Source organism: Cupressus sempervirens, chromosome 8 (assembly GCF_028749045.1).
Source record: "Cupressus sempervirens isolate cs-2001-9-10 chromosome 8, ASM2874904v1, whole genome shotgun sequence".
NCBI classification, from domain to species: domain Eukaryota; kingdom Viridiplantae; phylum Streptophyta; class Pinopsida; order Cupressales; family Cupressaceae; genus Cupressus; species Cupressus sempervirens.
In genome coordinates, this window is record NC_143125.1 from 196,134,550 (window position 1) to 196,151,095 (window position 16,546).

At 30.4% G+C, this 16,546-nt stretch overlaps 1 protein-coding gene across 1 annotated transcript; it reads left to right on the forward strand.

The window, feature by feature from the left end:
• The first annotated feature begins 11,044 nt into the window (after window positions 1–11,044).
• On the forward strand, window positions 11,045–12,794 carry LOC149542194 (galactinol synthase 1-like). The gene is made up of 3 exons (XM_089797216.1): window positions 11,045–11,447; window positions 11,583–12,038; window positions 12,425–12,794. The coding sequence occupies exons 1-3, from the start codon at window positions 11,118–11,120 to the stop codon at window positions 12,662–12,664; spliced, it is 1,026 nt and encodes a 341-aa protein (XP_089653342.1). The 5' UTR covers window positions 11,045–11,117; the 3' UTR covers window positions 12,665–12,794.
• The last annotated feature ends 3,752 nt before the right edge of the window (window positions 12,795–16,546 follow it).

Genomic DNA, 16,546 nt, shown 5'->3' on the forward strand with positions numbered 1-16,546 from the left:
ACTTGATGAACAAACTGCATCACAATAGTTTTAGGCTCTCCCAAAAAGTCAAAGTAGAAATGCAATGACTGCAAACATCATCACAATGGCTTCTACATTACACTCTTTCTCCTACATCACTAACCACCATGACAATATGTACTTTAAATACCCAAAGCCTGTAATTGCATGCACAAGAAATAGACCACGATCATGATTTACATAGTGCAACTCTACTTTGCCTACAAGAGACAAGGACCAGGCACATTGACCAACTGCCATTGTTTAATGAAAAATTTGACTTCTATCCATTGTATGCTATTCATGGATTGCTCACATGTTGCAACAAAACTACCATAGTACAAAACATCGAAACATATGCAACGAGACACCTCAAATCAATCATAATTGACATTTGTCATATACAAAAATTCTTGCGCATTATAAACATATATATAACACCAACTGCACCAACAAATGATCTCTTTACTTTTATACAAAGCATCACCACCACTCTGTCGAAACATTCAAAACTACTAATTGCAGGAGACTTTAACATCGATATTCTAAAGACATCAACAAAAAACTCACACCTCTTCAACATCATGCAACAACACAATCTCAAAATCACAACTAAGAACACAATAACACCAACTGGAAGAAACCTTGAACATATTTCGATACATAACATGGACATTGAAATCACAAAAGCCACCATTATGGATACATACTGGACTGACCACTTTATAGTTGCAGTCCAATTCCAGCTATAGCAAATGACTTTCATAATCTCTTTTTTACATCAAAAACAAAAAAAAAAAATCATAGGTTACACTTAATCATCCAATATTCACTACATGTTGAGTGCAAATACATTTGAGCAGACCATGGAAATAGAACAGAACAACTTGGCTTTCCAGCTACTCTCCACAACAACAGGCAAAGAGGCAATTAGTCTTACTACTTTGATACTTCTCTACAATGGCTCAACATAAATTACTTACACTAATTGTATTTGAGGATAACTTATTCACTTTTACTGTAGACAGAAGCTCACTACCACTTCCCCAAATTCCATATTTGACATCTGCAACACACAATCAACAACGATCTTTGAGGGTGACATCCTTGCTACATACAACCCAACTTACAAGAACTCTGCACAAAATGAACAGAGATCATCAATTGCACACATAGATTTGACAGAAAAAGAAAATCTACTCACTATAATAGAAAATGTTACCAATGCCTTAATTGATAAATACTTGTACTGGTTGACTCCTGGAACAAGCAACCACATTCAGAAATTTGGAATCAAGACAAAAACTCACAATATGAAAGAGGAGATGTTGACTACTGTATACAATTCAAGTCAGAAAATGAAGTGGAAAAAATATTTTTTGTCTGCAAACACTAGAGATTGTCACTTGATACCAAAATATCTCAGCTGATTCAATCACACAACAACTATCCAACTGGCAGTCTTGGTGTCCTTGTAACTTCATATCTATAGAACCCCACACAATTCCAACTCCATATCAGAGATGGACAATGGCCATGTGACACAACTACTATAAGTAACAAATAACACACACCAACTTTTACCATAATGATTTTATGTAATTTCACTACTCCAATTCCTAACATCTACTTTTCTCTTGCTAGTTCATAGTGCCAAAAATGCACAACTATAGCTACAACAACCTATAAAATATTTGAAGATCAACGAAATCACCAACAACATTGTTGCTACTACAAAAAAATGTCATATGCATTGGCTCACAAGGTTCAATAGCTATCAAATTAGGCCTAGCTACCTACATAGATGAGCTCAACAACAACTATAGTACATAATCGTTACAAGAACTCGCAAACACCAATTTGTAGGTAAGTCAAAAAATAACAATTAGATGAAATTCAATTTTTAATGACAATAAGAATATCACTATAATCAATTACAATTCATCTCAGTGTTCATACTTCCAGGTAACAGGAACATTATGAGCAAAAAATGTCCATAGCTCACCATACCAACCATTGTACATAGTCTGCCAACAAATAGTGTCCATATCAACAACAGGTGATCCAACTAACATTCACTACACTAAGTGTGGAATAGATACAACATTTCAATTCCAACCCTATCCCCAATGTATCATCGAAACAAAAGACAACATCCTTGAATGCAATCTACATAGTAAGCTCTTGCAAGACTACTTCTGAGAACTAACAAAAATTGAGTTTGAAAAGTACACATAAACTATGTCTACAACAGTTTACATGATGCAGAACTTCAAGATTCAAGACACTTTTACACTTGCTATGGGCCATACAATCACATCAATCACAAGAGAGACTCCAATTGTAAGTACTTCTACACAATTTTCTACTACTATAATTACACACAATCAAATTTAGTTCAAACAAATACAAACAAAACTACTAACTCATATTTATTTGCAAATTGCAAGGTACATAGACAACATATGATCCTCAGAATAATTTTTGAAAACTACAACATCGGGCAACAAGGTAAAATGAACATCACCATAAAAATAGGTTGACAGTTAAAACAATTCATGCTCTTCAAATGTTTACAATATTTCATTACAGAATTCACATTAAACTACTGTCTAACTCTAACCACTACATTCTTTTTTTGCAGGCACATCATCTATATTAGAAGCAAACTGAAGCAACAGTTTTGAACATCAATTTTTTCCATCAATCACCTTATATATACAGCTCATACATGTTTATACAACATAACATAATACATATGTCACAATATTATAGAGCTCACAGAGAACTGAATTTTGCAAACTTTTTACTTCAATATATTGTCCTCTCCATCTCACCGAATATATGGACCTTGTAAAACTCAGCAAAAACATAATATAGAATACAATTTTTGCTACATGTTTGTACAGCAAAACATAGAATACAAACCTACATGCTCCATGTAAATTCCTGTAACAAATTTGCTTCTCTTTACTAGTCACTGTATTAAATACTATACAATTTATAAGGGTTTAAAATATAGATACTCATAGACAATTTAAACTTTTCTTACAGCCAACAAACTATAGTTTTGTCATTTTTTTTCTCTCCTCTCTATTTGCTTCATTATTTTCCATTTCATTTGTTTGTTGTTAATGTTTAACAAGTATTATAGAGTTTTTAAATTAATCTACTGGTGTAGTGTGTTAGAGCGTTGTTTTCTATACTTTTAAATTTGAATGATTTCTTAATTTGGAAATGCTAGTTCACAAATGTTTTCTTTGTGAATGTTCAGTTAATGCATATTTTATTTAGAAACTACCATTTGTTTCAGCTATTATCTCACGATAGCTAGTGGGATTTTGCCAGTGCCTACTGTTGGAATGACCTCTGATATGGGGAACATGTTTTTAATGAATTTTGCAGCATTATTTCTAAAGATTAGTCCTGTTCTTAAATTTATTTTCTGGAGAAGAATAACAACACTTGAGGAATTATTGAATGTGCTTAGTAGTGTTTTTCTTTGTATCAAATTGCCTTTTGATTATTTTCAGTTTATTTCATTTCATTTGTGCTAAATTTTTTTTTGTCAAGCCATCAGTAATTCATAAATTTTCAAAGTTTGCTTTACTAACTTTTTTCTGGCTTTTCTTTGTGGCCAGTTTTGAGAAGAAACCTACAAGATATATTGAACACGATTACTTATGATTTTTTGTATGACTGCAATAGAGCTAATAATCTTACCATTTTTCCTCACATCAAATCTTACACTTTATCACACATGACCAATACTACAGCTAAATCATAAATAATTGCCCCACCGAATACATTCTCTGCCAACAATCGAACATATCAACCCCAAAAGGCAAGGACTGCTGCTTGCATAGAGCTCTTGTTCTATCATAAAACTAAAAGCATTTTATTTTATCAAGACTTTATATTACACTGTTAATAAATTAATAAAAATAAATAGAAAGTCAAGTAATTTGAAAGTTTAAATATTATTGTGTGATTTTTTTTGTAATATTTGTATTAAAATTTATAAAACTAAATATTTTATTTGTTAAATTTTAAATTTTATTATAGAAAAAATATTAAATAACAATAGATCATATTTTGTAATAGTATGATACAATATATAAAAATTATATTAATTATTTATGATTAAATAGAACAATTTAAATGAATTTTAAATAACACAAATTTTATTTTTATTTTCAATTTGAAATTAAGCTAACTCTCTCATATAATTTTAAATTTACTTTAACTTTTTTCCAAATGTTTTCAAATATATAATCAAATTAAAACCCAAAAAAAAATAAACCCATACTTTTAATAAGGTTTGTACACCAATCATATATTAAAAATTTATCTTTTAAAAGTATGGATTTAACATGACTATTAGATTCAATCAATTTCAAAATATAATTATTTCTACCTATCAAAATTCTAAACATTTTATAAAGTTTGTTAATTTTATTTATTTTAAAATTAAAGAAATACTATTTATTCAAATGTAGACCAAAACTATAACATATGCACCCTACATTTGTTTTTTCCTTTTCCCATTTTAAAAAAAAGCTAGAAGGCTTCTTTAAAATTTGGATTGAACAAATATTAAATAGTAATTATATTTTAAAATTAGAATATTAAAACAATTAATTTAACTTTTTTTTATATTCATATATTTAAGAACATTGAAGTTTATATTCTATACATGAAAATATTTTAAAATAATATAATAATAATTATTATGTAATTGTAATTTTATTTTTATATTAATAAGGATTTTAGTTAATAATTTACATAAATTTTAAATACAAATGATATAGGCAAATCATTTAATGTTAAAAAAATTACATTTTCTTAATATAAAATTAATTTTATACTTTGCTAAAATTTGTATAATATACATGAAACTTGGTGTCTAAAGAGGAAATTATAGATTAACTTATTTTAAAAACATACATTTTTGGGTTTGTGATTTCTCCATCAAATTCTGATTAAATCAAATAGAGAATAGGAATATGTGTCCCTATTTTCTATTCCAAAATAACAATTCCTATTCCCATATTCGTCTTCCAACAGCCAAACGGATAGAAAACCAAAATACTCCCTTTTGCACTATGCCATTTTTTTTTTTACAGAATGTGGAATTAGCAATTGAGGATAGAGAATATTTAAATGTTCAAGCAAGATATGGCTTATTGTAATCCACTAATTACCCAAACTAATGAGCCACATACCTTCACCAAAAAATCATTAAAGAAAAGCACAAAGAATTATTTCTAGAATGTTAGATACATGTCGCATGCAAAAAGTATAGACAAGACACATGCCTATTCCCAAAATTGCCACATCTGATTAAATGACTTGTTTCATTTGAAGAGAACTAAAAGATTTCGATAGTGTGCAAATTTTGAAGAGAAAGGAAGATGGAGTACTTAATTCTAGTGCCCACAAATGAATTGTTAGATTTATTATCTCATTTTTGTAGCTTATTCATCTTAATTTTAAAACATTTAGATTCATATTTTTGCTATTTGTAACATTGAAAATGTGATTATTAGGTACTAGAGATGAAATTTCCATGTATATACTGGAAATTTTCTGGTAGACATGTATGCAAAATGTGGCAGCATTTAGAAGGCATTTGAACTGTTTGACATAATGCTTCAAAGAAATGTCACTTAATGGAATTGAATGATATAAAATATGTAGAGAGAATTTTTTGAAAATGCTTTGAAAATTTCAACCAAAGTCAACTAGAATGTATAATGTCAAAATTATTTCCAGTGACCTTCTCACATGTACTAAAATTGAGCCTTGTAATGCTTTTCTCTTGATGTTGTAATTGCTAATTCCCAGTAGATTCATTGTTTTTATGAACTTACTACTTACATTTGTACATATTAGAAATGGTCAAATACGATGGGAAATGAAAAGATGCTTGATTAAAGAAGATGGAAGACCCTATGAAGTTTGGAGAGAAAATTGAAGTGAACAGGTCATGGTTGACGGATAAAAAATTAGGAGAGCTTTGAGATGATGACACAAGTAGTGGTCACACTAGTTGTTACTTGGGAAACCCCTAAAAATAAAAAGATGACAAGAAAGAGAAATTTTCTTAGAACTAGTGCATCCTCTGGTTTAGGGTTCATTCATTTGGATCCGTCTTCTTTACAAAGTGTAAACATCAATTGTCAAGTCAACCCCAAAAATGCCGTAGTATGTAATATTAAAACTAAGTACACAGTATAAAAATGCAAAAATATGAATATGTTTATTTATCTTTAAGAGGAAGAATTTTACAATGTTACAAGATTGTAACAATTATATAATGATAATTTCATTGTAATAGTTGTTTTCACTTAATCAACACCTCGTGCCAATGACACAATATATCCTAGTCTAAATAGTCAGCTAAATTTATAATCTTTGACTCCAAGAACACTTGTTTGAGTTACTCTTATATTAGACAATATTTCTATGTTTAGACATCTTGCATGAATTATCCTTAAATAATTAAAAAAAATACTTCTAGGGAAAAGTAAATTGAAATCATGCATATTAGAAAATGACTCAACATGTTAATACCTTCCAAGATACATAAATAAATCACTCTCTTGGAAAGAAACATGTTTTGCACAACACACAACCTATCCTAAAAATATACAAACTTTCCATTCAAGAAGGCCTTTGTCAAGATGTTTGCAACTTGTTTGTTTGCAACAATGTACAAAAACTTTACTCTTCGCTTTTTTACAAAATCGCTAATGAAGTAGTACTTGATCTCAATGCTCTTTCTCATTAAACATTACCAATTCTTCTCTTTTTGCATGAATTAAGTGCATGGGAAATTAATTGGATGACTTCTACATGAGTTTATGTAACATCTATTTAGAAGAACATGTCCAAGCTACACGAAATCAACACATTTTCTTAAACATGATTGTGCCAAGTTGTGGTATTTAATAATGTCTGTAAGCTAAATATAGAAATCAAACTCTCCCTCCTCCAACTTGGTGAATATTTTGACTTCTATCATGTGGTGAGAAACCCTGCTATCAATATATTATTTATTGTAGGAAACTAAGCTAGAGAGATAATTAATGATAAAAAATTATAAGCAAACCGTGTTGTAGACTTGTACACCTTTGCAAGAGATATAAATTGTGTCACCTTTTTCTTGATTTTTTTAAAACTCATTTGAGCATGACTAGTGAACCAATTGATAGAAATAAAAACTCTTCAATTGGATCATATCATTTTTTGTCCCACTTTTGGAAAAAAAAAAAAAACCCTTTACATGGCCCTTTCTTGGTATTTAGCTTTCTCTTTCTTACAACAGCAATATTTTCTTCATATTCAAACTTCATCTTATTTCCCAACAATCACAAGATCTTGCATCTTCTCTTGGAGGAAAAAAAATGCAAAGCCTCATCCACTTGGGTAGGCATTCTTTGTTTAAAATACTCTTGATAAACACATCTTAGTGTAAAATCACTCAAGGCTATGCACATTATATCATCTTCAATAATTGTCTTGCCAACAACAACCAATTTGTCGCCCACATGAGTAAACTTGGACAAGTAAGATGTCATGCTCTTGTACTTGGATATTTTGGTATTGTGTAATTTATCCTTGACCATCATTTTAACTTTTATAGTCTCCTTGATATAGTTTTGTGATTGTATCCCACATCTCCTTGGTGGTATCTTTCCCCAATAGATAGGGAGTCAAGTGATCTCTTACCCCATCAAGGATAATATTCTACGCTTGGATCTCTTTGACTTAGTGCATCTAGGGATATATGAGATCATTCATTGGTGCACCATTGTACTGGCATAAGATCATAATCTATCCTTGAGAAGTGATGTAATTCAAACCTTCCATTGTAAGTAGTTTAAAGAACTTTCAAGCCTATACTCATATCAAGCATTATTTTTGTTGTAAAATGAAAACCTTGAAGAAATTGTTCTAATTTTTTTCTTGAAATCTATGCGACAAAGCTAAGCTTCATATTCAAGCTTTAGAGTTTTGATATCATGTAAAAGATTAACCACTTGACAAATTTTATAGAATAGAAACATGAACAATGTTTGGGAATTTAATTTGTAATAGCCAATACTTAAGGTTATAAACCAATAGTGAACAATGAAAGCTAATTCACGTGAAACTAGAATAACAAATAAAACATATCTACTTAGAAAATCATCCTGCGAGAATAATTACAAAACACATTTATTACAAATACTAAATGTAATTTCTAATGTTTTGTATTTATTATTCATTTTAAAAATTATATAAATCTTATTTTTCTTTCATTTAATTGGTTTATACTAATTTTATTAAGTAGAAAATTTAATTCTCTAAAGTGAAAAATACATATTTTTCACAACAAAAAAAACATATTTTTCACAACAAAAAAAACATATTTGTTTTTACTAAATATATGTATCACATGATTAATGCCACATACAACTTGTATTTATATCTCAAAATTTCAAAACAAAAAAATCATTAAGAAATATATTTTATATTATATTTATTTTGATCCATGCATTTGATAGTCCATTTCATCATATATATATATATATAACTTAATATTTATTACATTTTTTGGCAATGGTTTTACATAGTATATTAATAAAATAACTAATATTATGTACTAATAATTAATTATAAATATAATTTATTGATAATATGTATGAATTATTATTATTATTATACTAATAATGTCATTGTTTAACTTTTAAGAAAAATAGAACAAGGTTTTAATAAATATAATTATTTTTAAATTATATATTTAAATATTTTTAAAAGTAGATTGTATATTTTATTTTAAAATATGTTTAATATACTATATATTTTATTAGATGTTTAAGTATTTTTAAAGATAGATGATATGTGAATAATTTTTAATTAAAAAAACATATTATAATATTACACTATTTAAATAATAATAAAAAATTAATAAAATTAAATATTAAAACTTTAAACATATTATTATATTTATTAAAGTGTTTCTATATATAAATTAATTGTTATTATTTGTTGAAGTTAATTATTATTATATGTGGAGTATGAATAGATTTCTTCTGGGTAAGAGGCTCACTAAGTTAGTGTTATGGTGTAGGCTCTTACCTCTCTACAAGTCATTTCTTATCTTTATCTTTATATTTAGTTATTTTACTCTCAATCTCTCATGTCTCTCACTTCCTATATATTTAATATATCCCTTTTACCTCCTTTCAATATCTTTTTGTTTTTAATTTCTTCCCCCTCTTTATATACTTATCTATTCCATATTTTTTTCATTTCTATCTATATATTTCTACTTTCTTCTTCCCCAACTATTGCTTCACTTGTATAACAAGAGACACAAGCATCATAGTTCCTACCATATGCATAACGGTTGCAGTGTTGTGGATTGAAAAAATAAAAAGTAGAAATAAGATGGAAGAAATAAAATTTAGAGAAGTAAGAAAAAACTAATAGATGTGCATTGATGAACATGGAGTAGTGATCCTATTGCTAGTTAATAGCCAAATGCATGGGGACTTCATGCCCCTAGGCTAGCCGCAACGTTGTTTGAGTGTTGGCTACTAAAATTTATAGGTTCTTTTAAGAAGCTCAAAAGACTACACCGATGGAAGTACATTGTGGTGACAAAGGAACAATGATAGTTGCTGGAGCCTACATGATTCTTTTGTTGAGCCACATATATCCAAAAAAAAAAGCCATTATTATTTGTATTTTAAAGACATATTGAAGAGAGAGTTAAAGAGATATATTCCTCATAATAGTTAGAAAAGAAGGAAGATGAAGATTTATATATATGAAGACAGATTGAAAATAGAGATAATGATAATAGAGATTTATAGATAGAAATGAACGATACAAAGAGATTTAAAAGAGAGAGAATGATGTGTTATTATAGGGACAATGAATAGAGATAGTTGGAAGAGAATTTAAAAAAAATAAAGGATTATGTTATTTTAAGAAATATTTAAATAAAAATTATAAAATTTAGTTAAATAATGAAGTATTTATTTCTACCTTTTCCAATATAAAATTGAATATTAAATTTTAAAATATAAATTGTTGACTACTTGATCCAAACCAACAAAAGGGTTAACAAGTTTGAAGAATAATATTAGTTTTACAAATTTTAAAATGAAAATGAGAATTAAAACAAGATTGAAAAAAAATAGTTAGTTAAACATGGTATGAAAAAAGTTAGCATTTACAATTGACAAAAGTAAGGGAGAATGTAAAACTAATAAATATATTTAAAATAGAAAATAGAAAATAGAAAATATTACAAACTAAATTAAATTTTTTTTGGAATAGAATTAATAAATATTTGTAGTAAAAATTTATCAAATCATTATATTCTTAAAAATATACTTTTGTTATTAATTAATTTAATTATAATTTGGAATAAAAAATTTAATTTTAAAATTAGAATAAAATAATTTTAAGTTATTATGAAGAAAAAATTAAGTAAATGTATTTTTAAATAATATGATAATTAGTCTTTTAGTAAGATTTTAAATAAACTTAAATTAAAAAATAACCCAAATTGATATAGTTACAATATTTAGTAAGAAAAATGATTTAGTTATTGTTGTTGATTAGACATTCATTTATGTCTTAGGTTGTGAGGTGGAAGATAATTGTGAATATGATAAAGTTATTATTTTACATGTCATTATTGTTGTTAGAAAAATATGTGTATTTTTGTTAAGGAAAATTGATTTTTCATTTTTATATCTTGAAACTTCTAAAATGAAAAGTGCTGAAAACTATACCCAAACATCTTGAATACTCGGCACCACGTGTCAGAACCAAAGCGCCTGCTAAATAACTATAACCGTGAGCCACAAATAAAAATTTGGGCGTCGTGATTCCAAAAGTTTCTAGCTGCTCATAATTAACGGCCCAAATTTCACGTGAAAGTTCTCGGATATTCATAGGAAGAGTCTAGACCCCACACTTTCTTTCATTACCTGATTGTGCCTCTTAACTATATATAGATTACAGCTACCACATTCCAGATAAGAAAGTATCACAGATTCCGAGTTATTTCCAGTAAACTTAAGAGTGTTATTTCCAGTAAGGTTTTGTAGAAAATGGCTCCCGAGGTTCCACCTGAGGTTTTTGGAGAAAAAGCTGTGACCCTCCGAGGTGGATATTCCAAAAGAGCGTATGTGACCTTTCTTGCAGGGAGTGGAGATTATGTGAAAGGTGTGGTTGGGCTCATGAAGGGCCTGCGCAAAGTAGGCAGCGTTTATCCTTTGATTGTGGCCGTCCTGCCAGATGTCCCTGCTGAACACAGAAGATTGCTCAGCAATCAGGGCTGTATTGTCAGAGAGATCGAGCCAATCTATCCTCCGGAGAATCAAGTCCAGTTCGCCATGGCTTATTATGTCATCAATTACTCCAAGCTTCGGATTTGGGAGGTAAATTCATCAATTTTAGTTTTTCTGTTGTCGAATCAGATTTTCTTTTTTTCATAGTAGCTAGGGTTTCGTCTCGGATGAAATATCTGGACAATTGTTTAAAATATTTCCGTTTGTGTTTTCTGTGACGTGCAGTTTGAAGAATACAGCAAAATGATCTATCTGGATGCCGATATTCAAGTTTATGACAACATTGATCACCTTTTCGATCTGCCAGACGGCCATTTCTATGCCGTTATGGATTGTTTTTGTGAAAAGACATGGAGTCATACTCCTCAGTATAAGATTGGCTACTGCCAGCAGTGCCCTGAGAAGGTCCAGTGGCCTTCTGAATTAGGGAAGCCCCCTGCTCTGTATTTTAATGCCGGCATGTTCGTCTTTGAGCCGAGTAAATTGACCTACGACACCTTGCTGGAAACCTTGAAAATTACCCCGCCGACACCTTTTGCAGAGCAGGACTTCTTGAACATGTTTTTCCAGAAGATTTACAAGCCGATTCCCCTGATCTATAACCTCGTCTTGGCTATGTTATGGCGCCATCCGGAAAATGTGGAGCTGGAGAAAGTCAAAGTCGTTCATTATTGCGCAGCTGTAAGTATCTTCATCCTTTAAATGCATGAAATTTCTATGCAACATAATCTTGTCAATTTTTCTGGCTTATAACATGATCTTTACAATATTTTGTAATATTTCGGTTCAAGTTCATACACTTATGAATCATATTCGTTCATACATTTATGAATTATAATATGATCTTGAAAATATTGTAGCATTTCGGATCTAAATCATATATTTCTGATTTATAACGTATTCTTTACAGTATTTTAAACATTTCGGATTTTGATCTAAAATATCAATGAAATAAATGCAGCAAGATTATCTTTACCCTTTCAATTTTTTTCCTCCAAATTAAGGTCCTGTAAATATTCATATTTCTGTGTATGTTGTTACCTGAGTGTTGATCCATGGCGGTGCAGGGATCGAAGCCGTGGAGGTACACAGGAAAAGAGGAGAACATGCAGAGGGAAGCCATAAAGATGCTCGTCAACAAGTGGTGGGAGATTTACAACGATCCGTCATTGGACTTCAGCCGAGCGGATGTAATTCCAAATGCACAAACTCTGACTAGTTTGCAACGAGTGACAGAGAATTCCTTGTTAGCTGCCATTGCTCCAGTCGCCCCACCTGCTCTAAGATCTCTACCTCCTGCTGCGTAATTGCCTTCGAATGTTGAATGTTTCTGTATTGGTATGGAATACCTCCATGTACGTATATAGATATGTTGTACTGTATAAACCAAGTTTTGAAAATATATTGATCTTCACAATTCACCATTTCTGTATTTCAGATCAGAACGATTACTGTATTGATGAGTTTTCACGAGAATTCATGAATAACTGAATATAAACATTTTAATTTTCAATAGAGGGAATTATAATAGGTAAATAATATAATTTCAACTGGAACCTTGAAAAATAAATATAATTTAATAAAAAATAGTACTAAGATTCTTTTTTCCCCTGAAAGTTCCTTCTTGTAGATACGATCCATTTCAATAGTATGTGGACATTAAATTATCTTATAAATAAAATCACAATTAAAGAAATTCTATTTGCGGTCCCAAGCTTCCCATGGTAAGGATCAGATTGGAAGAGCAATTGTCAAGAAAAATAAAGTAGAAGTTGAAGGTATAAAAGTATTTTACAAATGCATGTAGATAACGAGAAAATCGTAAGGTGGGTTTCCCTGACACAAATAAAATGGTCAATTGATTAAACAAAGAAATAGTTTTATTGGAGCGCTAAAGTAGATTAAGTTCATTGGAGTTCACTAAATAACGATAAGGTTGAGGAAAGAAAATAGAGGATATATTGATATTGCTGGAATTAAGTTGTTTAAATTCAAAGGGTTTTAACTTATTGATTAATCTTAACTTATTGAGTGTTTAAGGGTGCGGTTCTATGGAGGGGGGCTTTTTAGAAAAATTCAGCGGGTACCCTAAAGAGTTTATAGGATTATTTTAAAGTGGGAGATCCCATGAATTTTGTATTGGAGTTATTTTAAAAAAGTTTAATCTCCATAATTTATGGAAGCAAGCGGTCTCATGAATTATTTTATTTTAACATATTCAATTCACTTACTAAATAAATAAATGTGTTTAAAGAAAATATTGATAAAATTTAGAAATTAGTATATGATTGACAAGTGGCACAAGTAAAGTATAAGCTAGCAAGGCAATTTCTAGCCCTCTACCTTTTCCACCTGCTTAAATATGCACCCTAAAATGTAGGGGCTGCTATTTTTGAGGAGAAGATTCCAATAAATCTTGTGACAAACTATTTTTTGGCTTCATGGGACCATCCACTCCATAGAAATAGATCTTGTAGCCCCCCTCATGGGACCACACCCCAAGTTGTCATTTACTTTGTGGGACCTTTTGGTGAGGTGACATCCTCCATGGAAAATGTTGAGATGACAAATTCCTTATTTTTTAGGAAGTTATGAGAATACATTGTAGTAAATTTCTATTGGCGTGGAAATTGATTTGGCAATTTCTTATGTCCATTACATAGTCATTTTTGGAAATTTATTTTGTGCATTGGAGTTGTATTTTAACAACATATATTTATAATGAAGTTCACTTTTGACAAGTGATGTGAGGTAAGGAAGGTGCCTAATCCTAGTCATGGTAATTTCTATGTTGTACTTGCATTGTATTTGGCAACATTGACCATTATAGATGAGATAGGTGTTATTTCCTTGGAAGTTGCTATGAACAATGTATAATGAAATTATCAAGTTTCTTACATTATGACACATTTTACTTCTTACGTGTTGAAGATGGCAATATAAACCTACTTCTTGTAATGAGCTCTATATATGTTAATGTCTTTGTTAATTTGCAGTATGTGAGAGAGACAAAGAGTTCATTACATAGGGTTCTGTTGTTGGATATTTTTTAGGATGCAACAAAATGTAAATCACCATGTGAAGGTTTTGAGCTTGAAACTGTATTGTACCTTTTTGTTGAATACATTGGTTCAATGTTTTGGAGTGTGGGATTTTTTATTAGGAAAGTTACTTTGTGTGTATATCTTTAGTTTTGTTCTATCTAGTGATACATGGGGTCTCACACCCCTCCCAAAACCTTGAAGTACCCATTCCAAAGATGTATTTGCACTAGGTACTTGGAGTACTTGAGTGCTCCCAACACTTCCATTCTGCAACCATATTGCAGCTGGGATGGGGACTTGAATTTCTATTTGAATGTTACTATTGGTTATGTACGATGTTACTATGTTACATGTTCAATGGTTCTCTTTAGTGTTGTAATTTTTGATGTTCAAGCATTTCAATTTGGTATGTCATACCAAGAGATCATTTCATAACTATCATTTCAAGTTCTACATGTATATGATATGCCGCCACCCTGTCATCATCCTTTTATTGCTAAAAAATTGACACCCTTTGTTTCCCCATCTTGGGAACCCATCCCAACATCTCGACGTCTCCTAGTGTCAGTCTTAGACTAGTTCTATCTCATTCTTCTAGTTTCATGGCTCTAGAAAATTAATTTTATATGTTGTAATGCTATTGAGGTTTTTTAGACCTATAAATTGCAATCACTTGTCTTTAAGGTTGTAATTTTGTGAAATCAACTATGTTTGTTTCCTCTTTTCTGATATAGTAGTATGTGCTTCTATTTTTTCATTAGAAGCTATTGAAGAAATCATTGGATACAAGATGTGCATACTGATCTCAAATGACTTTTTGGGATGCTCTCATTTCCCTTTAGATATGAGTTGGTAACTAGTTGCAAAAAAATTTAGTAAACTTATGGTAATGGTGTTGATGATTTAATTTGTAACTTCATTCATCTTTGACATATGACTTTTGGGCCTTGGTAGTTGGTTGTAATTTGAAATTTTCATTACTTCAAGTGAGATTTCTTGATTTCAATTTAATTTTGACGACAATAGGGTTGTAGTATTTTTTTTTGAAAAAAAAAATGATAATTTGTTTGTGGTCACTTTTGCATTGGTGTGGTTATTTTGGGATGAGGATGGATGATAAATGAGTACTTGGATAATCAGTAATGGTGTCCTATGACATGGATAGTTTAATTAGTTTGGAAATTTTGGTTTCACTTGGTGTGGTGCATGGGCTTGGATGATTTTCAAATTTGGGAGACGGTGTGTCATATCCTTAGAGAGATGACTATCAAGATTCAGTGAGAGCTTTATCGATGATTGTATATTCACCACACAATGATGGCTGATGGTCTTTAGTGTTGTAGATGTTGGAAAATGCCTTAGATCTTGCTCTGCAAAAGGTTCTTTCCTATTATTTTGGTTCACTAGCTAGAGATTGTATCTTCATTTGACTAGAGATGTTGACATTTTTAGGACTCAAAGAGTCCTTGTTGTGGCATAATATAATTATTTCATATGATCATTTGGAGCATGATATCTCTACAAAGGATATGGTTTAGATCTCATTCTCATGTTTTTGTTCTTGATTCTATGGTTGAAGCTTTGATATTGATCTTGGTTTAGTTTCTTGGGATTGAGATCATTTGCTTGATACTTTATGATAGTGTTGTGTTGCATTTTGAGTTCGGCATGTGTTCATGATTATAGGTACTCATGGATACTTCAAGTCTTAGGTATGGTTAGAGTTCTCTTGATACAAGAGGCATGTTGTTGAGATGGATACTCTTACCAAGATTTCAACATAAAGTCCAAGGAGCTTGCACCTAGGTTGCACGTGAGTTCAATAGAGACTTATGAGGAGTTTTTTCTTAGATATGTCATGATGACTTACATATCTTGAAGGAGATTTCTCATTCAATATTCTTGGTATGCTCTAAAATTTATCACTTGGGAGGTATTGGCCGATGTTACTTTCAATTGCTTTATGTTTTCTTTCATATTCAAGGATCTTGAGCTACAGTTAGATGGTTATAAAGGATTTGTTGTGAGAGATGGATAACATGATTATTTCCTTGATGTGTATTTTCACTAATGATGATAATAGGAGATGGTAGTGGGTTATGTAACACCCCGCCAAGGGATCCAAAAGAATTAACCTAAAGTTTT